Source organism: Odocoileus virginianus, chromosome 13 (genome assembly GCF_023699985.2).
Source record: "Odocoileus virginianus isolate 20LAN1187 ecotype Illinois chromosome 13, Ovbor_1.2, whole genome shotgun sequence".
NCBI classification, from domain to species: Eukaryota; Metazoa; Chordata; class Mammalia; order Artiodactyla; family Cervidae; genus Odocoileus; species Odocoileus virginianus.
Genome location: NC_069686.1, coordinates 34,689,057 through 34,713,871, shown reverse-complemented (window position 1 = coordinate 34,713,871; position 24,815 = coordinate 34,689,057). Strand labels below are relative to the sequence as shown.

The following is a 24,815-nucleotide window of genomic DNA, read 5'->3' as shown; positions in this document are numbered from 1 at the left end:
AAAGCAGCTGCCTATAGTGCTGGAGACCTGGGTTCGATCCCTGGGTCGGGAAGATCCCCTGGAGAAGGAAATGGCAACCCACTCTAGTACTCTTGCCTGGAAAATCCCATGGACAGATGGAGGAGCCTAGTAGGCTACAGTCTGTGGGGTTGCAAAGAGACTGAGAAAAATCACTTTCTTTCTATAGATAGTAAATCAGTATTACAAGGTTTAAAAGAAAGTGGTGGAGCATTCGGAATCTGGAGGGAAGATGAGATTTAAACTGGGACTTTGAGTGATGGCCAGAGTTGCTTGTCAGGGTGAGGAAAGGCTGTTGCAGGTAGAGGTAAAATGAACGAGCATGGGATGAACAAAATCTTACATCAGAGAACAGATCTCTTTGGGATAGAGGGAAGATCCTGCCTCTCTGGGACAGAGGTTCTGTGATCTTTGCAGTGGGGTAGGACTGTTTAATGGAGACTGGGTCATAGGCATACCAAGCTGGGAAAGCCTTGCAGGTCACCCTTTACTAACCTTCCCACTAAAAGGAAATCATGATCCCATATTTTCTTTAATATATATTAACTCCTACTTAACATTTCTTTCTGAGATTTCCTAGAACAAATTTTACTCTTTTTCCTGAGATTATTATCTTAATGGACTGGCATTTTGTGAAGTCATCATCACTATTTTTAGCACTTACATATACTTAGTGGATTTACGTGAAGAGTTCAAATTTACATTCTAGTTTACACATCTTTAATCCTTTCCTGGCAATGGTTTTCATAGAAGTAATTTTTTTTTAATTGCTTAAAAATGAGCACAAAGATATTGGTAGCATTGATTTTTATTGGGGAGAAAAATAGAATTTGTTGAGTGTCCACTGTGTGCCAGCCACTGTCTTAAGTACCTTCTGTTCACTGCTTACAAGTTCACTGCTTACAAGGCCTCTGTGAGATACATACCTGCTACTATTAGTTAATACTGTCACTCTGAGGAAACCAAGGCCTCTAGCGGTTAAGCAACTTGCCTGGGATCTGAAGTGAGGTGGCCAGACCCCAACTGTCATGTAACATGATCCTGCCTATATATTCACAGAATGATTTTTTTCCGTTAGTAAATATACTATTTTAATATCACGGTGTCCAAATGGAGTTATGTAAATTGTATTGTGCAGGAGAGGACTTGTTAAGCCTTCCCAGAAACTGTGTCTTTTTCTACTTCACCCAAAGGTGCTAAATGCCCTAATGGAGACCTGATTAATGTGCTGGATTTTATGTACTTTTACAACTATTAGAAGATAACCATCATATAGAAACATGAAGATTTCCTAAATGAATGACAGGAACAAGAAAGTTCTCTATGGATACAGTTTTATTTTCATCTATTTGCAAATGAGGACTTCCCAGTGGGCATAGTCATAAAAAATCCGCCTGCTAATGCAGGAGATGCAGGAAACACAGGTTTGATCCCTGGATCGGGAAGATCCACTGCAGTAGGAAATGGCAACCCACTCCAGTACTCTTTCTTGGAGAATTCCATGGACAGAGGGAGCCTGGAGGGCTGCAGTCCATGGGGTCACAAACATCAGACATGACTAAGGACACACACACACACACACATTTGCAAATGGGAAGACATTGAAAAGAAGGTTTATTGAATGGAGATAGTGGCTATTTTTACTGAAAAGGAGATTATGAATGAATTCTTCAAGTTTCTGTTTTTATGATTTTAGAACTGACATAAAATACATGTACTGTATACTCATGGATCAGATAGGGAGAGGCCACTTAAGAAAGAACCTTTCTTTTTTGGAATTATGGAATTTGGCTTTTATCTGGAAGGCAGTGGAATGAGAATCACACAAGGTGTGTAGAGTCTGATAAATGCCCTGGATATTGATTGGAGCAAAAGATTGCTGAGGCAGATGGTGCTTAGACCTACGTGCGAGATACCCAAAGCTTAGAATATAAAGCAGAGACAATCAGAGTGATAAAAAACAGAAGCTTTGTGTCTGATTGATTAGAAGAGGAATTGAACCATTAGTAAAAAGGGGAAAAGCTGGAATCTGGAAAGGATCTCCAACTCTTTGTTGATGAGGCACTTGAAGCCCAGATCAAAGACCTTATGTCCTACGCAGCTAACTCATTCCTACAGACTGACTTCCATGTGTATGGGCTAAGGGCCCATGTGGCTCATTGGCTTTCATTTGCAATAGTTACTTCTATTCATAGTGGTTTTCCTGATCTCTTCATAACAGTGATCCTATCTACAGCTATGAAAATACCAACTCAGTACCAGTTTGCTTATAAAGTAAGTGATATTTTAAAAGAGATGAGCTCTTTTAAGCTCTAACAAGTTTTTATTTTAGCAGTAGCATTTTACCTTGAATTTTTATTGTTGGGCAAAGAAGATCACCTAGCCTTTTAACTTAAACTGTTCTAGTATCACATAAAAAATATACTTGAGTTTTATAGTTAGAAGCTAAAACACATTTATCTTGATTCTCAACAAGGAGATTGAACTCAGTTTTGTTCATTTTCCAACTTCAGTAAATTAAGAATGTAATTTCTGAAATGATCATTATTCTCTTCCTTCTTCTCCCCCCAAATTATATAAAATCAACTCAGATCTTCTGTAGTTCATGACTGAGACTTGTAATCTATATTTTATTCTATGTGTACCCTTTTCCTTAACTTTATTTATTCTAAGTTTTCCCTATGGAAGGATCTTGAAGAATTTACCTTATCTGCCAACTTGAAGGGGTAAAGTTGAAAAGTATATTTAAACAGTTATTCTCAAGGTTTGAAGTTTGTCTGTTCACCAGATGAGATGGCAGATGCTGGTTAAAATTTTCAGTAACACTCACTTTAGAAGGAGAGAAAATGCTGAAAAAGTAGAAGAAAAAAGAATAATGGCTGATCATTATAGCCAATACCTGAGTTTTATTTCTGGGGAAGGGGAACTATTGAAGATGCCCCTTAACCTGCTAGGCAGTTGACCTGAAGATCTAAGATTGCAGAAAATGCAGCACCCATGTTTAGAAGAAAGACTTTGTAAATTCCTATACTTTCCAAAAATAATCTGTAATTACAAATTGTCACTTTTCCTTTTCAGCACATTTGTAAGCAGAAACAAGTTCGAAGTGTTAGGCTGTTGTGTTTCAGATTTTTTGCATTTCTTTTTTATTGGGTGTTGTAAAAAGAGAAAAATGTACTTGGGTTAAGAGTGTACATTCCAGATGCTCAGCTCGAAACTGATTTTAATGACCTTGCTAGTAGAAATGGAGACAGTTGTAATTATAGCTTGTGGGTGCACCATACTGGCAGATGTCAGGCATTTTCCACTGTGAGGTTTTCTTCCCTTGTTTCACTTCTTTATTGGGTCTTTTATCCAATAGAAAATCGACTGAAGGAGGCTATGTGGAAATGGAAAAACAAGCCTACCTGACCAGTGCATTGTTGGGGATCTGTCTCACATATTCTCAGATCAGATCTGGGACCTGACTCATAGGTTGTGAGATTAACAATTCCTGTAAAGAACCTGGCACAGTAGTGTGTAGTCAATAAATGTTAACGGTATAAGGTTGAAAAAAATACTGAAGATGACTTAGCAAATTCCTCTAGCTACATTCTGATACTTTCATCTGCAAGATTGATTGCATCCATAATATGTGAAGGATGCATTGCTAAATGCTGAGGATACAGAATGATACATGGAATAATATATTTGTACATAATATATTCATTCTTGATAAATGAATTTTTCATACTTGCATTATTATATCTTCATAAAATTGTAGGTAAGTGTTCAAGAATTATTAGCCCCATTTTATAGACGAGAAGGCTCAGAGAAGTTACCTGTAGGTAGTAAGTGATAGAGCCAGAATTTATAATCTGAGTCTTCTAACTTCTTTCCACTGTGTCAGTGTCTTTATATACGATTTGATTGAGAAGAGTATATGCATGTTCATGCTCCTACTAACACAAGTATCACTTGTGTATAAATGGAATGAATTATATGGAACCTTAGAGACTAGAGTGAACAACCAAACCTAGAGAAGAGTCATAAGTTGGTCTGCATGTGACACATGAGGAAGGTTGGGAGGAGAGGGTAGCAGCCAGGGGAGGAAGGGAGAGCGGTAGGAGCAGTGGTCAGCTGTGAGACTGCATGGTTTGTTCAGGAAACAGTGAACAGATAAGTCTGCCTGGAAGTCATGTAGAGCCAGTTCATGTACTGTGTTGTGTACATGTATGGATGTGAGAGTTGGACGATAAAGAAAGCTGAGCACCGGAGAATTGATGCTTTTGAACTGTGGTGTTGGAGAAGACTCTTGAGAGTCCCTTGGACTGCAAGGAGATCCAACCAGTCCATCCTAAAGGAGATCAGTCCTGAGTGTTCATTGGAAGGACTGATGTTTTGAAACTCCAATACTTTGGCCACCTCATGCGAAGAGTTGACTCATTGGAAAAGACCCTGATTCTGGGAAAGATTGAGGGTAGGAGGAGAACGGGACGACAGAGGATGAGATGGTTGGATGGCATCATTGACTCAATGGACATGAGTTTGAGTAAACTCTGAGAGTTGGTGATGGACAGGGAGGCCTGGTGTGCTGAGGTCCATGGGGTCACAAAGAGTCGGACATGACTGAGCAACTGAACTGAACTGATGTGCTGTGTTGAAGGCCAGGCTGTGGAATTGTCATTTTGGCACATTGACAATGATTTATTAAAGGTTTATGAAAAGAGGGGCCAAATATTGATGAATATAGAAATATTTCTATTGAAAAAAGTCACAAGCGTTAGTTTCCTTGGACACTTTTCACATAGGGTCATATCCTATACCCTAATTAGCCACTCCATAGCAAATGCCTTTTACAAAAGGAATATGATTGAAAAACAGAAACTTCGAACTAATGGCCCTTCATTCATATGATGGAGCCTGTTGATTCATGTATTCCATTCAAAGTGCATGTAAATGAGACCTTACAGGTTCTGTTCTAGCTATCACCTGGTCCTCTGATAGGAGACTCAGATGAACAGAAATTTCAACAACTGATTAGAAAAAAAGGTTCATTAGGAGTTTTGTGTAATCAACACCCCCCCCCCCCCCCCATATCTCTGTTTCTGTCTTTGTCTGTTTCCCCCACCTGCTTCACTCCCACTTCAAACTATCTGGGTTCTGCTCTTTCAGCTCTGTTTCTTTTGGCTTTAGAGACAGAAAAGTGCTTGGCTCATTTTTTTTTAGCATCAAGTATTAATATTTTATGAGTTTAATTGATAGAAAAAATATGCCCAGGTGATGTCATGTCTGAATAGTCAGGGAGAGGAAACCTAAAACCCCAAATCTTGGTAAAGTTCTATTAGTCCAGACCTTGGAACCATAAAAGACTAGTACAGTTATGCCAAATGATGTGATATACTCAGATGGCATTGCCTTCTGCTTGGGCTGAATACTAACATTAGCTTCCAAGGGAGTTCTGATTGCTAGTCTTTATTTATAGGTTTATTTAGCTTATTTAGTTTAATATCTGCGTAGTTCGGTTACTTGAAGATACATTTTTTTTGAAGATACTTTTGTAAGAAGAATAAAATATACCTTGTCTTTTTCTGTTGCCAATAGGACCTAAATATTACAAACCTCACAAATGTTGGCATGGAGACTTCACAGAATATTTTCAAAAACCTTCTTGATGGACTCTGGGAAGGCCTGGGTTAGATCAGTTCAGGGAACATTCCATTTAAGGTTCTGCAGTAACATATTGTTCTTGGATAATAGGAGCTCAAAGGGAGAGGCAGACATGTACAAAACTCACATGTAGGAAGATGTCTAGAAATAAGTATATTTCAAGACAATAGATGTGTGATCAGACTTTTTTTTCTTCAAGGCACCACTGGTTAGATAGCAGTTTCCATTTGATTTTGGTGCTTTGCAGATGTAGATCTTGAAAGAAATTCAGGATTTGATCACATGTAGCTTTTAATCAGGAGTGGGTCTTCTGTACACCTAGAGTTATCATAGACACATTACTTATAGTTACTTCTTATGTTATCACCCATTGTTACTTTTTAAAGAATACTGCTTTTATTTTTTATTTATTTATGGTGCTAAGAACCCTTACCATGAGATCTACCTTCTCAACAATGTTTAAGTGTATGGTACAGTGTCGTTGACTGTAGGCAAGATATTATTCAGCAGATCTCTAGAACTCACCTTGCATAATCGAAACTTTATACTTGTTATTAGCAATTCCCCATTCTGCTGTCTCTTAAGGCCCTGGCAGCCACCATTCTACTCCCCACTTCAGTGAGTTTGACCATTTCTGGTATCTCGTATAAATAGAGTCATACAGCATCTGTCCATCTGTGACTGGCTCATTTCACATAGTGTAATGTCCTCAAGGTTCATCCATGTTATGACATATTGCAAGATTTCCTTTAATTGAAGGCTGAATAATATTCCAGTGTATGTAGCTACTATAATTTTCTTCTTTTTATCTCTGTGACTTTTAATTTTGACATCATTGAAAACTGGAAAAGGCAACAATAGTACAATGATTCCTCCTTATGCTCTTTACACAGATTCAGCAATTGTTTTAACATTTTGTCCCTAAGTTTACTCTACCATTTGCACATTTGCTTTGTAAACATACCCTTTAACCATTTGAGAACAAGTTACAGAATCATGCCCTTTTATACCTAATTATTTTTGTGTAGATACCCTAAGAACGAAGGCATGCTCTTATATAACCATGATGTAATTCTTAAAATCAGAACTGTTACATAGTTCAGTCTGTTTAGTTATTCCAATCTATTCCATAACATTTTCCCAACTCTGTCCAGAATCCCACCCAGGGATCGTTTATTGTGTCGGTTGTGTCTGTGTAACATCCTTTTACTTGGAACCATCCCTTACTCTTTCTTTTTCTTTTTTTAAATTGAAGTATAGTTGCTTTACAGTGTTGCATTAATTTCTGCTGTGCGGCAAAGTGAATCAGCTGTATGCTTAAATATATTCCATCTCTTTTTGGATTTCTTTCCCGTTTAGGTCCCCACAGAGCACTGAGAAAAGTTCCCTGTGCTCTACAGTAGGTTTTCATGAGTTATCTATTTTATACATAATAGTGTATATATGTCAGTCCAAGTCTTCCAATCATCCCACCCACCTTACCCCCTCTTAGTTTCCCAACCAGGCACTGCACTCTCGCCACAGCAGTGAATGCACCGAGTCCTCACCCCTGGATCGCCAGGGAGTTCACAACCCTTTCTTTGTTCTTCAGGACTTTGATATTGTGTGTCTATGTGAATATGGAAGTTAATTTTTTATTGAGAGATAATTGTTGTGTAACATTGTGTAACTTATACAATCTGTTGGTTTTGTATGTTGATACATTGCAGTGATTACTACCATAACATCAGGTAACACTTCTGTCACACCACCTCATTATTATTTTTTAAAACCATATTTTATCCATATTTATTCATTTATCTATTGATGGGCATTTAGATTGTTTCTACATCTTGGCTTCTGTGAATAGTGCTGCAAGGAATGTGAGTGCAGACACCTCTTTTAAGATCTTGGTTTCAGTTCTTTTAGATAAACATCCAGAAGTGGGATTGCTGGAACGTTACATGGAGAAGTTCTATTTTTGTTTGAGAAACCTCCATACTGTTTTCCATAATGCTTGTGCAACTTGCGTTCCCACCCGCAGTGTACATGGGCTCTAATGTATCCTTGTTCACACTTGTTTTTCTTGTCTTTTTTGATAATGGCCATCCTGAAAGTCAGTATGAGGTGCTTTCTCATTGTGCTTTTGATTTGCATTTTCCTGTTAATTAGTGACCTTTTTAAATGTACCTGTTAGCCATTTGTATGTATTCCTTGGAGAAATGTCAAGTTCCTTTTGCCCATTCTGTAATTGGATGATATTTGTTTGTTTTTGCTATTGATTTGTGGGGGTTTCTTAAATATTCTGAATATTAACCCCTTATTACGTATTTGGTTTGTAAATTATTTTCTCCCATTCCCTAGGTTACCTTTCACTCTTTCTTTTACCGTGTTTTTTAGATTGATGTAGTCTCACTTGTCTGTTACATTCTTAAACCTGAGGAACTCGTTCAGAATTACTGTAGCTTTTTTTTTAAGACTCTCTCAGAATGAGTTGTGGTTTAAGGACAGCAAGACACGGTTATAACCAGAACTCTAGTGAACACTATATCGTTCAGGTTCGACTACATACCTGGTCAGAGAAATTCCTGTGTATCTACTCTGTGGTCAAGTAGATCCAAGAGAGCTACTTCCCCAGGTTTTTGTCTGCTGACCTCAACATTCTTTTTGCTTTCTGGACTCAGAAATCTAGGTTTGAGTTGCCCTGTCATTTATTAGAACTCAACTGGCTGGCTCTCGCTGATCAGTCATTCTAACAGTCTTTCAAAGCAGAGATAGCTTCTTCTGCATAGCACCTGCTGCTCGAGGTGCTCACTATGAGCTTCTGCGCAGATGGATCGCCACGTGTGAAGTAGGCGGCACAGCTGACACTATAGTACTAAACAGGGCACATTGTGTAGGTTTCTTAAAAGATACTTACTTGCAACAGTAGCTTAAATTTTTTATGCATTTTACTCCTACTAGCATTGACTGTAACTTCCACATTTATTATTATTTCATGTAACTTATAAAACACTGGTGCATAAATTAATACAGTTGTATTGGTATCAATACAGTTGGTTTTGATCTTAAGTCAGTTTGGGCACATGTTTCTGTCCACACACATAGAACTTGGTGAATACTACTGGCGGTTCTTCCAAGATAGTGTCTTGCTATCTTTGAATGTGACGGTAATGTTTAGTTTTCATTCAGTGCTTGACAAGAGTGCAGGCAGTTCCCTCAGTCGATGGAGAAGAGTGCTGGAGAAATTTGGTGGTGTTCCTGTCAAAATGACCTCTCAAAAAGCAGGATTTCCTTAAAACTCTTGAGACCTCAAACAACAGCCCTAAATATCCCTTCTCCATTACCTTTTCTACAAAGGACAGGAGCCCCAAAAGTTGGACTCGGGGTTGTTTTCTGCCTCTGGGAAACCCCTCTTTTGTGTCCACAGACCTAGAATCTCAAAACTCTTGCTTGCCTGTCTGGAGGAAGAAGGGTAGTCAGGAAGGCAATTAGTCCCCTAACCTCTTGGTTCAGGCATTGGGTCACAGCCCCTCTATGCATATGGAATGCCCTTGTTTTTCCATTCGATAGTTCTCTGATCCTGACATCTTAAAGAACCAGCTCCAAGTCACCAGGAAAATGTAATTCTTGCAGAATCTTGTTTAACTGTTCCTTTGAACTTGAAGAAATTGTTACATGGATTCAGAATGAATAGGTTCTCAGGATTCTCTAAATGTTATGAGATGTCAGTGAAAATGGTGAAGTAGAGGCCCCATGAAAGCAATGAGAAAATCAGCAAAATAAGCCAGAGTCAACTGTTTCAGACCTGTGGAGAGTAAAGTCTTGGAGCAATCTGGGAAACATCGATTTAGGAAAAACAACTGAGTCTCAGTGAGAATAGCTAACTTGGTGACCTTTTAACTTCTGCTGGTTCTCCTGCCTCCTTCTCTAGATTCACAGTGGCCTCAAAAACCATTAGTTCCCATAATCAGAGTGTAAACCACCCAGCCTGGGAGGCAGTGGAGTGGGGGCAGAATGGAGCTGCCAGCTTTCTTCCTCCTGCTTTCCCTTCCTCCTCCTACATTAAGCTGGATGTACCTTGAGGTTTGGGAGCTACTAGTGAGGAAGCCAATTTCAAATCTCAGTGAAGGGAACATGCACCATTTACTGCTGAAAAAATCTAGGGTCATTCAAGATGTTACATGGGGCAAGACTTGAGCTTATCTGCCTCAGTTATCCATAGGAGACCATAGGGAAGCTAGTACTGCCTCCCACTTGGACCTTTTTCATATATCACAATGCACTGGGGCAATCTCCAACGTGGCCCTGTTTTATATGTTTCATAATAACTCCTGGAAGAAAATATTATAGTACTTGTTTTGCTATATGTAATTCTGTAACAGAGCACATGCCAAGGATATTAGTTTTCCATGGAAGCACCCATATCTTCTACTGAGCAGTGATGTCATCCTTGTAAAACTTAGGTCTTTGTGGAAAGTTTGTTCAAATAGCCAAAGTGGAATGATCAGCGTTTGTGAAAGGTGAAGATAGATTAGCCTCAAGGGCTGTGGCGTAGAACCGGATGTGCCCTTATCTACCTTTTTAAAGATAATACATTGCATCATGTTTACTTGTGTTAACCTGACTATGTAGGAGCACCTTGTGTATGCAGTGTTTCACTGTGATGACTAATTTCGTGTGAGTTGCTTGCATTTTTTATTGGTGATGGATTCTTGCTGTGATGTTCCAGCCCTACCTAAGTGAATCCGTGTGACTCATGCTTGGTAGAGGTGTGTGGCTCTAATCAATCACCCTCATCAGTTTTCTCTGGAAACTTCATCATGACATTCTGTTTTTATTGGCATCCAGGTGGGTGTGTGTGGCACCAGGGAATAGGATTTGCAAGGCTTAGTTGTTCTGATGGGACTTGGGTCTTTTGCTGCATGTGTTGTGGCAGAATTTAGCCTCTTCACAGAAACCCTCAGCTTGGCTGTCTGTTTACACACCAGCTCTCCACTCAAGAGGCCTTTGGGAAACATTCTTCTGTGGGATGATTAAAGTGGGGAAAAGTGTTATCATCTTATGATCTAGTTAGTTTTCTGTCTTCAGATGAATGTAAACCTAGACCATCTGTGAGAGGTTTTTTTTGGTGTAACTTTTTCTTTATTTGGAGAATACTGTACATCCATTGTAGAAAATTTTAAATATAGATGAAGATGAATGGAAGTGTCTTGTGATTCTATTACTAAGATTTGTGAGATGGTGTGTTTTAAATCTATGTTAGACACATACATATGGAATCTAGAAAACTGTTTCTGATGAACCTATTTGCAGGGCAGGAATAGAGACACAGACGTAGGGTGTGGACTTGTGTACATAATGGGGGAAGGAAAGGAGAGGACGAATTGAGAGAGTAGCATTGACATATACACACTCCCTTGTGTAAAATAGGTAACTAGTGGGAGGCTGCTGTATAACGCAGGGAGCTCAGTTCAGTGCTGTGATGACCGAGAGGGGTGGGGTAGGGGGAGGATGGAGGGGGATATGTGTGTGTATATATATAGCTGAGTCACACCATTGCATGGCAGAAAGCAACACTGTAGAGCAATTATCCACTAATTAGAAATAAATTTAAAAAACAAATCTGCATTAGTAACATTTCATGTTCAATTATGTTCATTGTATGTCACCTTCTGATATTTATCCCACAATCTGTCCTTTTATACTTCTTGAATTAGAGCCTCATTCAAACAGCGTTCATATGCCTAAAGATAGTTACCATGATTCAGTCTGTATTAACTTGGTCTAATATGGCTTGATTGAGAAAAGGTTGTATGAGGGTTTTCAGTACCGTGATTTGCGAGAAAGTGTTCCTGTTTGAGGGGTGCCTGTTATCACTGCAGTGGACTGTGATGTACAGGTCTGTATACCCTTATGAGTTCATTTTACACATTAGAACAGGCATGCAGCAGAAGGCTGAGGTGTGGACAGAGAACATCTTAACACAGAGGCTATCCATAAAATCTCTTGCTTTCTAAACTAGGTGGTGGCTGAAGCAACACCTCGATCTTTCCCTTAGCATTTAGTAGGGTTTAGCATAAACAGTAGTTGCTTGGGAAAACCAATTTTGGGCCTTAAACACAAGGTTTGGTTTGATTTCCTGTGGTTGATAGAGCACCAGAGGCCAGTTCTTTAAGACTGCTAATTCCATCTGGAGGGCTTGTAGAAAGTTGAAATGTAGTAAATGGTTAGTCCTAATTCTTTTGGTGTTTTAGAGTCACCTTGGGGATCTATTAAAACCAGCTCCATGTGGATGTGTTCTTTGGAGAGTATTGATATTGTTCATTGGAGTTGGATTTAAAACATGTTCAAAAAGGTAAAAGGTGGAAAGTTACTCAGGTGATAATTAAAGCAAGTAAATCAATTATCTCATGGCATAAATGGTCAAATTCCACAAAATGTGCATGCTGAAGAGTAGGTTACTGTACATGCTGACCCATGACACAGTCCCTAGAATCTAGCCTTGGGGACTTAAAGTGATTCTTGGTTGTTTGCAAATACTTCATTTCTGCCGAGGTGAAGAGTTGTGACGTTTATCAGGTGTGCATTTACTTAATAGGGGAAAATTTTTTTTTAATGAGAACTCCAAAATACAGAGAAAAATTTATTACTAAGTTAAAAAAATCCTTCCTTGCCTGGTAAGTAATTGAGGATAAAGATTTAAAAAGAAAACTTTGCTTACAGAGTGGATCAGCCACTGTGTTCTGAAAATGCTCAGATACTGCTCTTCTTAGCCACCTAAGCCTTAATTCTATATGGTGAGATAATTATTGGAGGGGTGGGGGAAAGATATCTGTTAAGAGCCAGGACAGAAAACTCTGTTGGGATGACAGAATGGGAACCTTTGACAGGGAATTCATTAGCACATATGGCTGTAGGCAGGCAGTAGCTTTTTCATGTGATCACTTGATGGATGAGTCAGATTGAGAAGCAACCTGTAGAAAGTGACTGCCCTGAATCCAGTGAGGAGACTTGGGGGTCTGGTCTCATCTCTTACGTCTACTTGCTCTGTAGATTTAACATCTTGGGGCATCATTTTTCTCATCTGTATCAGGAAAGGTAATGCAAATAATATCACAGATCTCCTTAAACTGTCAATACTATGGTTGGTTGTTGTTACTGGTTATGGTGGTATTTTAACACAAGTTCAAATGTTGCCTTTAATTATGTTTTTATATAAATAAAAAAATCAGAGAAAAATTAATTTTATACTATCATTCACCATAGGAAAAAGTTCAACTTTTTTTAAAGCACAGAATAACATTAATAAATTTTTACTTATTTTAACATTAATCAATTTTACTTATTGACATCTTTGTATGCTTTCTAAACTCCTTGAATATTGATAAGTATCCATGTGCTTTTTCATATTAAATACATTTCAGATGTTGATTCAGAAAATATATTTGAGATTAACCACATACAACAAATACAAGTCTTTTGTGTTAATGTTTAGTAAGTAGGGTATTATAGTCAATGTTTACTGGTTTCTGCAAATAATGTTAGTAAGGACAAGGACTCCTTCTTAGAAAGAGTCTTATTACAGTATAGCTGAAGTTGTGGATTAATAAATAAAATGGAGGAACCTGCTATGTTACTCTATGCCTCTTAGGAAGCACCATTAAATGTGTAAGTTTGGTCTGCTTGCTGGAATCATTTAACTTTATTTGGAAGTGATGCAGAAGTATGTGCCTGTGTGAGTGACCTGTCCCATGTTCCTTAAAGAATAATTGGCTTTGGTCAATCTATCTTCTGCAGTCACTGCTGTACTTAAATATAATTTAGCAAAGGATGACTGACTCCCTTCATAACACCTTTTCTTTTTTAAAACTTAGATTTCTTTGTTTTACACTAATAGCCACTGCTTTGTTAGAAATAACTATCTCTCTAATCAACTGTTATAAAACAGGCAAGTGATTCCACTAAAGAAATACAAACCTGAGGTTAAAATAAATTCAGAAGGGCAGAGGAAGGGAGACAACTTTGGGTATAGACTAAGAAGACTACAGATTCTTGGGTCAGACTAGTCATGTGGTTGTTTGAAGAAGCCCCAGATCCTGTGAGAATTCGGTCAGGTGTGTCAGCCATCATGCTTGGGCTGGAGTTATGACAGAGTGCAACACCTTTTAAAACTGTATTTTAGAAGTTGAAATAAGGCTGCAGTTCAGTTCAGTTCAGTCGCTCAGTCATGTCCGACTCTCTGCGACCTCATGAATCGCAGCACGCCAGGCCTCCCTGTCCATCACCAACTCCTGGAGTTTACTCAAACTCGTGTCCATTGAGTCGGTGATGCCATCCAGCCATCTCATCCTCTGCCATCCCCTTCTCCTCCTGCCCCCAATCCCTCCCAGCATCGGGGTCTTTTCCAATGAGTCAACTCTTCGCGTGGGGTGGCCAAAGTATTATTAGGCTTACTAACAGCGAAATCTGAATGTGTTTCCTGAACTTAACTGAAGTAGGCTGTCTTCCATTGCTGAAATGTTGTTTTCCAGGGTGAGGAAAGCAGACAGTCCTTAGAAAAATTAAAAGTAACATGAGCGAACCAGATTTTTCTCAGTCAGGTATGTTGAGGCAAGTGACTTACTGGGGTGCTTTTCAAAAATTTCTTTGGCTTTGACATAGAAAATGTCAAAGTTCTGCTCAGCTGAACCGTTGGAGACAAACCTGTCATTTCAATTTTCAACTCTTGGTCTGCACCTGTGAGACTTCTGAAAGCAGTTAATATTAATCATGGCTTCCTTTAAATTTTTTTAACTAGCTTAATTCAAGGAAAAGGAAGGTCTATAGCTTCTTTTGTGGAGCATTTCTGTCATTGACTCTCAGAAAGTAGTTGATGACTTTTGAAACTTGCGTTCATTTCAGGCTTGGAGTCGCAGAAAAAACTTACCTGTTTTTCCTCTGAAGCTGTCATTTGAGGCTTATAATGAAACCCTTAGAATTGTCATCTTTCTACTTTCCCCATCTTACGCTGTCACTCTTTATGCCTTGTATACTCTGGTAAATCTGCAGAAGGGAGAACTAAGGCCTAGTAATGTAGGGTCTCCAGAATGAACCCTGCCGTTGTAACATCCTAACCGTTTGAAATGTCACCACATTTCTGTCTCAGTTTTAGCCGCTAGACCAGAGTTTGGGTGAGGGTGTGGAGGCATGTATATACTGTTTAGGTTTTGCATATTAAAATTCAGTATCACAGGCTGATATGACAGCTGTATGACCTTGCCTAAGCTTAAACTCTGAAACAGGGACTCTTGAAAGCAGTGACGGGAAGGTACAGTTAAAATTGGGTCAGATGATAGGAGATCTCTGTATAAGCTGAGTTTTACGCCTTTACTTGTTCACATATGTAATCTGTGTGCATGCCATGTCCGCAAATCTAGCTTGGTCTGCAAATTAGAGCCTGGCTTGTTGACGAGTCTCATGTACAGTCTGATTTGTTATATGCCGTGAGTGGAGTTGAGCGTCACTGTCCACAGGAATATGGTCTGACAAGATGATAACAACTGCACAGAATTGTCTAGGCCTCACAGTCTGTGGAAACAGTTTTGTGGTGATGGGGTGCTTGTGGTGATGGGTTTGTTAGTGGTGGTTTGACCTGCAATCTTCATTTAGGTATAGGTACAAATAGAGAACAGTGTCCATTTTTAAAGTGCATCTACCCATACTAAGAAAGTAATTCTTAGTTTTATGGAAGTTTCCCTTTTTATTTGTAGATACAATACTTTGCCAAGCAGAAGAACCCTGAAAAATTCAAGATTAGTGAGTAAGAAAGATGACGTGCATGTCTGTATCATGTGTTTACGTGCCATCATGAATTATCAGGTATGTTTCTGTTTATAATCCTTAAAAAAAAATCTGAAATCATCAGACTCAATCTTGTTCTTTTGGGTATCTTTGTATTTCTATTTGAAGTAAATATCAGGATTTAATGAAGTTTTTTAGAGAAGAAAGATCTTGTTCCTTCTATTGCTCATAATTCATTGCCCTTTTAGTTAGCATTTATGATTTATAATGTATTTAGAGGGAAGACATTTTCCTCCTCCAGTGGTAAGCTTGTCTAGATTACTTGGTAAGTGTTTGTGACTATTAGAGACAGAGTAAGCAAAATTGTTTGGGGCAATAATGGAACAGCTTTAGGAACCTGGGAATGAATGATCTCACACACTGGGTAGGTCATTGTTCCTCAAAGGGTTATGTGATGACAGGCAAGGAATTATAATTACTGTGTGTTGGACCCTGTGGTTCCTAATCTTCATGAGAAGCACTTAGAGGATGTTTGGTAGAACAGCAGAGTCCTCCTTAGATGACTGATACAGATTATCTTCACTCTGCGAATCACTGGGAGTTACTAATTACAGTTTGTGGGATTAATCCTAACCACAGAGTGGGAATTAGAGCCTGGAGTATCTACGGTGAGCTGAAGGGTCAAAAGTATAGTTATAAAATCAAACCATGGCTGAGAATGTAGACATGGTTCAAATAAGAAAATAGGATTTTATCCCATTGACACAGAGTCTATAGATGGATCCAAATAGAAACAGATGGTAAATACATAGATCAGTATTAGAGTTCAAACCCAGCATAAGCTTGCCAGATTAAATTTAAGAAAGGAAACATGCATTTATTCTTTCAGTCAATTAATTTTTTGAGCATTGCCCAATACACACTATTCTAGGCATAGGGAACACAGCAGCAAAAAAAAAACCTCAGGGAACTTACTTTCTATTGAGGGGAGACAGTGATAGGCAATTGGTGAACTATATAGCACTCCAGATAATAATAGTGATGAAATAAAAGCTGACACCTATGCAGTGCGTCCTGCAGTCTAGTACTTTAAAACCTATTACTTAATTTAAGCCTCAAAAGAGTCCTGTGAGATTGGTAATATTACTCTCCTGTTTTACTCATGAGGAAACTGAAACACAGAGACGTATGGCTATAAATGGTGAACTCGGATTTGAACTGAGGAAGACTGGCTCCAGAGAACTATCACTAAGTCCTGTAGAAAAAAATAATCAAGAAATAAGAATAAGTGCCAAAAATGCAAGTTCAGTTTTAAATAGGCTAGCCAGAAAAATGTCATGGAGAAGATAACATTTATGTAACAACTAGAATAAGGGAACAAGGTAAGGAATATTTAAGAAAGAAAATTATAGTCAGAGAGAAGGGCAGGTGCAAAAGTTCCTGAGGCAGGAATAGGTCTGGTGTGCTCAGGTCAGTTTGGCTGGATCAGAATAAGTGGAGAGGAGTAGACGGTGAAATCTGAGTTACAGGGGGGATCCTGATTAGGTAGGGCTTTAAGTCATTGAAAGGACATTGGCTTCATGCCGACTGGAATGCTATTTGAAGGATTCTAAGGAAAAGTGTGACTTGATCTGTCACTGGAATTTAGCATGATCCATCTGGCTTCTTTGTTAGGATTGACTCCAGGGGGCAAAGACAAAAGGAGGTAGGCCTTTTAGAAGGCTGTTGCATTAATTTAGGGGAATGTTGATGGTGGTATGAACCAAGGTAATCGCAGCATAGGTGATGAGAGGTGGCCAGATTCTGATTCTGTTTTGGTGGCAAGGACAGTAGCAGTGGGGGTGTGGTGAGGAGTCAAGGACAGCTCCCAGGGGTTTGTCCTGGGCACCTCTGAGATGGAGTTGCCGCCTACTAAGATGTGGAAGGCTGCAGGATGAGCAGATTTGGGAGACCTTATTAATATTCCAGTTGGAGAGATGTTAACTGTGAGATGTCCATAGACATCTAAATAGAGATCTTAAATAGGTGGTCAGAAATGCCAGTCAGGAGTTCCGGGTCTAGAGGTCTGGGCTGGAGTTACAAGTTTGAGAGTCAGTAGATTGCCTATAAAGTCATGGCAGTGAAAGATATCAGCAGGAATAGACAGAGAAGCAAAGAACAAGCTGGGTCTCAAATAACTTTGGGCACCCTGTTTAAAGTCAGAGAGATGAGGGAACACTAGCTAGGCTGACTGGGAAGCAGCCAAGAAGTAGGAGCCGAGTGCAGGAAAGAGAGTGGTTAGCTGTGCCCAGTGCTGCTGCTGAGTCATGTAAGATGAGGATAACTGGCATGGGCTCTAGTGAAGTGCAGGTCTTGGATCATCTTGATACAGTTTCGTTGGAGTGGTGGGGATGTAATGCCTGATGGACATGGTGTTGAGAGAGAATAGGAGGAGAGGAATTGGAGACCATGAGTAATTTAGAATTTTGCTGTAAAAGAATAGCGGAAAAATGAGACAGTGGCTGGACACAGGTTGTAGGGTCCAGAGAGATTCTGGTTTTGTTGTTTAAGATGAAAGAATTTGCACCATGTTTTTTACACTAATGGTAGTGAGTCAGAGAGAAAAATAGTGATGGGGGAATGGGAGAATTGCTGGAGCAGATGATGTTCTTCTGTCTTTTCTGGCCACCAGAGAATCCACTGCAAAAATTCACTTGCAGTGCAGAAGACCTAGGTTTGATCCCTGGCTCGGGACAATCCCCTGGAGCAGGGCATGGCCACCCACTCCAGTATTCTTGCCTGGAGAATTCCATGGACAGAGAATCCTGGTGGGCTACAGTCCATGGGGTCACAAAGAGTTGGACATGACTGATAATGTTCTTGAGTAGTGAGAGGAATTGGAATCAAGAGCTCAAGTGGGGGAATGGCCTTAGATGGGAGTGTGGACAGTTCATCTTTAGGAAGAAGTAAGGAGGGAAGCCACAGATCTGTGTGGGTATATTGATGTGGTGGCAGGAGCTTTTGAAAGTTTTTTCCCTAACGCTTATGTTTTCCAGGTGTAATTGGAAATAAGGTCATGAGCTGAGAGTTTGCAGGAGAAGGAATAATTCCTCAACTTGGCAGAACTGAGAATGATTCTTGATCATTTTACTGAGCTTTGTTCATTTTATAGAAGGATAAGGTGACATGCCTCAGAGCAAAGCAGGTTTTCCCTAGGCTTTGGGTCCTAAGAGCCATTGCTGATAGAGAAGGGATTAGAGGTGGTGGCTGTCAACCCTGCTGTGTAGTGAACTCAGCTCAAAGAAATTCACATGCCAGGGCCCCATCCTTGAGATTCAGAATAAATTGACCTGGAGTGAGCCCCAGAGTTTTGTTTTGTTGACTTTTCCAGGTGATTTTGCCAAACAGCAGGATTGAGATCACTGGCCTGGAGCCTTTTCATCATTTTGATAGACACACACATAGTTTATTCATGGAGAATGGGGATATAGTACCTTGATCGTAGCATCAGTCCTGAAATTTTTCATAGAGAAATATGTGCAGACACTGTGCTAGAGACATAAGTGTACTTATGATGATATAAAATTACATTAGGTAGAAACTTCAGGTTTTTGCTTTTTAATCAACATTGGCAGTCCTCTGAAATAACTCCTAATGCTTTGTTTTTTCCATACCCATTTCAGTATGGTTTCAACATGGTCATGTCTCACCCACATGCTGTCAACGAGATTGCACTAAGCTTGAACAACAAGAATCCAAGGTAAGCTGGATTCATAATGTCCAAATCTTAATCAAACTAGGGACAGCAGAGAGCTCGTCAAGAATCAAATTAGAGTTTGGAAACTTTCAAGAGTGACTTTTTGAATTCAGATTGCCAGTAGACCCCTCAGCTAAATAGAATTTTCTTTTCATCAATGTTACAGTTTTACATGTGGCAGAGTTGAGAAACTGGTGACAACTCTGGCCCTTCTCTTCAAGCTTTCATTCCTCTTGAGGCCTGGTTCTCAGTATCCTTGCAAATTTAGCAAAACTTGGTGAAGAGCATGAAGCTGCCAGGTTGTCAGGATTGGAGCCAGGAGAGTCTTGATACAGGCCTAGCCACACCCCATAGTGCTGAAAGCTCACTAAAACTACTACTGCTTGTCCACACTTCATTTGCTTTGCAACCTTTACACATGTAACTTTTATTACCAAACCAAACAGAAAACACCACAAAACAAAAATAACTGCATGCAGGTTTCTTTTCATGTTCACTTTCCTATTAAGGCAAGTGCCATATACTATTCATTTCACAGATTACCTCCAAAAGCCTGTCTTCGTCAATTTATTTTAGTTAGTATAATGCCTTTTCTGTTCTAATGCATGTCTATGTTTCACAGTTACTCCCTTTTATCAGATCTCTCTGACAGGATTGCACATCTGAAAACTGTTAATTCAGCTAAAAAATGTGATTAGAAGTTACACCCTTTGTGATTGAAAATGCAATGCAAACTGTAAATCCTATTTAAATGTTGAATATTATTATTTCATACTTCCCCTGATGAATGCCTTGCAACTTTGTGCTTGCTTCTTTAAGTTTACTAGAATCCCAAGTAGTCATGCTTCTTTGTCTATCTGACACTGAGGGAAGTCATTATTCATTTTTCTTAAGACAATTGATATTGTGGGTTTTCAGAATGATCTTTGTTTAGAGGTTGGCAATAGCTTTTATTCCAGAAAAAAGATGAAATACTGAAGTAATCATACTCTGAAGAAATAATGCTGCCCTTGACATTGTGTTTGAAAACTTAGATTGTATCTCTAAGGTTCTCCTTCTAAAAATATTTTAGATGAAGTTTTATTTTCTTGAGTCAGAGAAAATATTCTTGTATTAGCACAGCTGTAAGCCAATTCCTTTCGGATCTTGTATGGGAAGAAGTTTTGGAAGCTTGCATTATCATGGGAGACTTGTATGGAGCCACTGCAAATTAACAGATTTGCAGTGTATTAACAGGACATTGATTTCGGTTGATTTTGAACTTTTTCAGCAAATATTATATCTTTGACTCCAGAACCAGAGAAAATATTTATCCAATGGATGATTTTACTGAAAATTCTGTGTTTCCTATCTTCTTTAACTTATTAAAAAGTACTTTTTCGACCATATTACACTGAGTCACTTGATGATAGAACAAAAAGACTTAATCTTCACAGAATTAATTTTCATTTATAAGTAATTTGTAATCCTGGGAGTGGGAAATATGCCTTGCAAACTTGCTACCCCAGAGAAGCCACATGTGTAGAAGATCATAAAGGTTTTAACAATGTATGTTTTTTAATATTAACTGTGCCTTAATTAGTAAACATTTAAAAAAATACACTGGCAAATATTTATTATCATATTCATCTTGGAAGGAACAGCTGACTCATCATTCATTCACTTTCACTGATTTGTGAGTTTTTTCTTTCTTGTTTTGACAGAACAAAAGCCCTTGTCTTAGAGCTGTTGGCAGCCGTCTGTCTTGTCAGAGGCGGGCATGAAATCATTTTATCAGCATTTGACAACTTTAAGGAGGTAGGATACTCTCATCTTAAAAAGAATGTTCACACAAGCACATTATATTTGGATGTCTTTGAACAGAATGATTTACCTTTTGTGTGTGTGTTATTGAAATAGAATTGACATATAACATATTAGTTTCATGTGTACAACATAGTAATAGTAATTTGATATCCATATATATTGCAAAATGATCATAGCAGTAAGTCTAGTTAATGTCTTTCACCATGGTTTACTTTTTATTTATTTTAGGGCCCAAAGATAATTGTTAATTTCCTCAAATATCACTGAGGAGGAAGTAATGAACTTAGTCTAAATATCTTAAATGGATGCATTAAGCTTTCTTGGCTGTCCCATTTCCAAGAAGAGTTAAAAACTCTTTGTTGCACTCCTTTTCCTATGGAGAATATGAAATAGTCAAAGATGAAAACTGATTTTGTTAATCATATGTGGTTTTCATTATGGTTGTTACTTGAACATCCACCTTGTACATTTTATGAGCTCTTTCATCATAGTTACTTTCCTCAAATCATATGTATGATCTCTGCTTTGCTGGATGGGATGAGGAACTGATCAAATAAATACAGACACTGATTTTTAGCAGTTTGTAATCTTAATCAAGTAGTCCTGTCACATGAAAACAATAAATCAATGGACATGCATGTTTGAAATGGAAACTAAACTAAATGACCACAAATGAAGAAACAGTTAACACACAGATAATGTGACACCAGGGATTCTAAATCAAAATATTAAGACATCACAACTGAACTTATAGCCAGTTTCCTTTGGTGGTGGCATGCAACGTTCTATAGCCAAGAAGGGTGCCTACCAACTCCCGTGTATTTGTCTAACATCTGAGGCTACTTTGAGGTGGGACGTGACAAAAGTAATGGAAGGCACTTGGAGCCCCAGGTTATAATAGGGGCATCAGCCAAGGTATGTCTTTTATCTTAGTAATCCCATTTGATTTCAGATGCTTCTGGCTTAAGGCCCAAGCTGGATGAAAAACCCAGATCTCAGAGGGGCTTCCAAACTCTCTCTTGTCTTTCCTGGGACCCTCTAGAGTAGAACACAACTATTTGGAGTGTTTATTGAGGACCTACTGTGTGCTGGCGGCTTGCCAGATACAACATGAAATTGTTTGGTTCTTGTAGACAAGTGTTAATATCACCATGTCATAGGAGAATAAAATTTCAAATGTATCATTTGCCCATGGCCCCATGGTCAGACAAGCAGAAGAGCTGGGGTTAAGATTTGGTGCTCCCGATGTTGAACTTCTGTTTTGGGTGATGTTTGGACCTGGTTGTGTGTCAGTATCCTGAGACAGGACCTAGGAGCCCATGCTCCTGCTCTGCTCCCTTAATTGGATTCACTCCCACGGCTGACAGGTATACTAATGACTGACACATAATCCTCTTCATGGGCTGGCGAACTTCAAAGATGCTTCTGTCAACAGGGAAAACGGTCCTCCTGCCTCTTTACATGGCCTTCCTCCCCTGCTGTCACTGCCTTTAGATTTTTATATTATTCATTTTGCTAATTCCAACCATGGACAGAACCTAATACTGTCTTTTTCTGTATTCAACCTTAGTAGTAAAAAAAATATCTGGGTTCTAAGAAAATGATGAAGAATAGTAGTGAATCTTTAACTTCATATTCTGGCTTCCAAAACACATAGAATCTTTTTTTTCTTTTAATAAATTTATTCATTTTAATTGGAGGCTAATTACTCTACAACACTGTAGTGGCTTTGCCATACATACAGCCATGGGTGTACATGTGCTCCCCATCCTGAACCCCCTCTCCCACTTCCCTGGTCATCCCAGTGCACCAGCCCCGAGCACCCTGTCCCATAAAACACATAGAGTCTTGAGAGAGAAGAATGTGTGAGTGCTTGTCTGTGAATGTTTTTATATGTCATAAACAGGATGTAAAACTTGTATTTATCAATAAGGAGATATGTGGGTGGATGGGTCTAAAATGAAAGTAAAACAGCATATGAAGCTAATAGAACTTGAAAATCTTTATCATTAGATAGTATCACATGCCAGAAAGTCTTTTTCACACTGGAAGCACTCACTATACAGTAATCAGTGACCCTTGTCACTTGGCTTCCCTGAATAGCTCAGCTGGTAAAGAATCTTCCTGCAATTCAGGAGACCCTGCTGGTTTGGGAAGATCCCCTGGAGAAGGGATAGGCTACCCACTCTAGTATTCTTGGGCTTCCCTTGTAGCTAAGCTGGTAAAGAATCTGCCTGCAATGTAGATATAACTGTTCTAATATTAACAAGCAACTGATTATACTGCAGATCAAATTATGCCCTGAAATTATAATTGTATAGAGTCACCATTTATTAAAACCAGTAAATCGTGAGATGAATGTTAAATTTGTTTTCTCTTAGATAAGGTAGAGTGCCTTTCTTACACATAATACAAAATACTTGCAGATTGAGTTTTAACTCTCTGGTATCAGAATTGTATATGGTTTAGCCATTTAGGGCATTATGTATACTTAGTTGAGAAAAACAAAAAGTAATCCTAAATCTTATAGTTGGTTAGTAGTACAGAGAACTAAGTTTTAACTTTGAATTTGTAGAGCTTTACCCCAAATCTTCCTCATTTCTGTAATTTCTTATGAATGATGGTGGGTGTTTAAATTCTGATGTCTCCTTGGGCCAGCAGTTGCATCTCAGAGAGAAAACAAGCCATGTCACATGGGAGCGGGGACAAGGGCAGCGCTGGTTCTGTGTGTGCTCTTGGTTTGCACTGACCTCAAGCCGTGCTGTTCATGTAGACAGGTCAGGAGAAGGGTTATCCTAATAACCAGAAGCTCCATTCTTAGGGTAGGTGAGAAGAGCATCTACTTCTTTATCTGTTCAATCTGACGTTTGAATATTTGTGTTAGTTTGTGTTGATCTTTGTTTTAAAAAAATATAATGCCACCCACAGGTCAGCATCTTTTGAATTTCTTTTCTCTTTTGCTCCTATCTTTATGTGAGGGGATTTTTTCCCCCCATATATGTCACAGTGAACAGTACATTCTTTAATCACTTTAGCAAAATGTCAGTGGAATCTTGGGTTTAGGGAGGCAGTTGTTCCTGATTAGCAAAAGTCGTCCTTATGATCTCAGATGCCCAGTGCAGGGAGAATCTTGGTCAACGAGAAATACCTATTGAGTTGCCCTTGGCAGAGAGAACACACAGCCAGCCACCAGAATCCTCGGGAGGAGGACCACGGCAGGGTCTTTGCCCTCAAGAAGATTGTTTTTCATGCTTTTATCTCATTTAGTAAGTGGGATTCCACTCATCTCCTTAAAGAAAGATGAAGGGATTAACCCACCAGTTAAAGACTGGTGGGCTTCAACATCAGCTCTTGATATCTATTTTTGAAGATAAAGTAACATGCATTAGAGTGCCAGACCCTCTGGGCTTGGATCACTGTTAGAATGTAGCTGAGCATACTTCTGCAATGTGGCACCAGATGCTGAAAGGATATTTAAAGACTACACATTTTAAGTATGTAGCACGATTTTTTTCCCTCTCTGCTTCTTGAGCCAACAAATCCATTCTCTCCTATTTCACTACCACTAATTAATTAAAACATAAATGAAAAGAAAGTATCTTTTAGCTTTTGACAGATTTTAACATGTGATTATGTTAATTTCTCATATTTCAGTTAATATTCAAAATCCCAACAAGTGTGATTTTATATGTTTTTGCAGTGAAATCTTATGGCTTGTCTCACAATATCTGAAGTACATATTTTAGGGAAATAGCCCTTTCAGTTTAATGGTATCTGATAGTGAGAAGGGTTTCCCTGGTGGCTCAGTGGTAAAGAATCCATCTGCTAATGCAAGAGATGCAGG

The 24,815-nt window shown here is 38.9% G+C and overlaps 1 protein-coding gene across 11 annotated transcripts in view; it reads left to right on the top strand.

The window, feature by feature from the left end:
- FMNL2 (formin like 2) overlaps positions 1–24,815 on the top strand; it is a 323,788-nt gene that overhangs the window by 240,118 nt on the left and 58,855 nt on the right. For all 11 annotated transcript variants that reach the window (XM_070476194.1, XM_070476200.1, XM_070476198.1 and 8 more), the window contains 3 exons: positions 15,399–15,507; positions 19,092–19,168; positions 20,869–20,962. In XM_070476194.1, the coding sequence (XP_070332295.1) occupies positions 15,399–15,507; positions 19,092–19,168; positions 20,869–20,962 (280 nt within the window). The remainder of the gene's footprint in view (positions 1–15,398; positions 15,508–19,091; positions 19,169–20,868; positions 20,963–24,815) is intronic.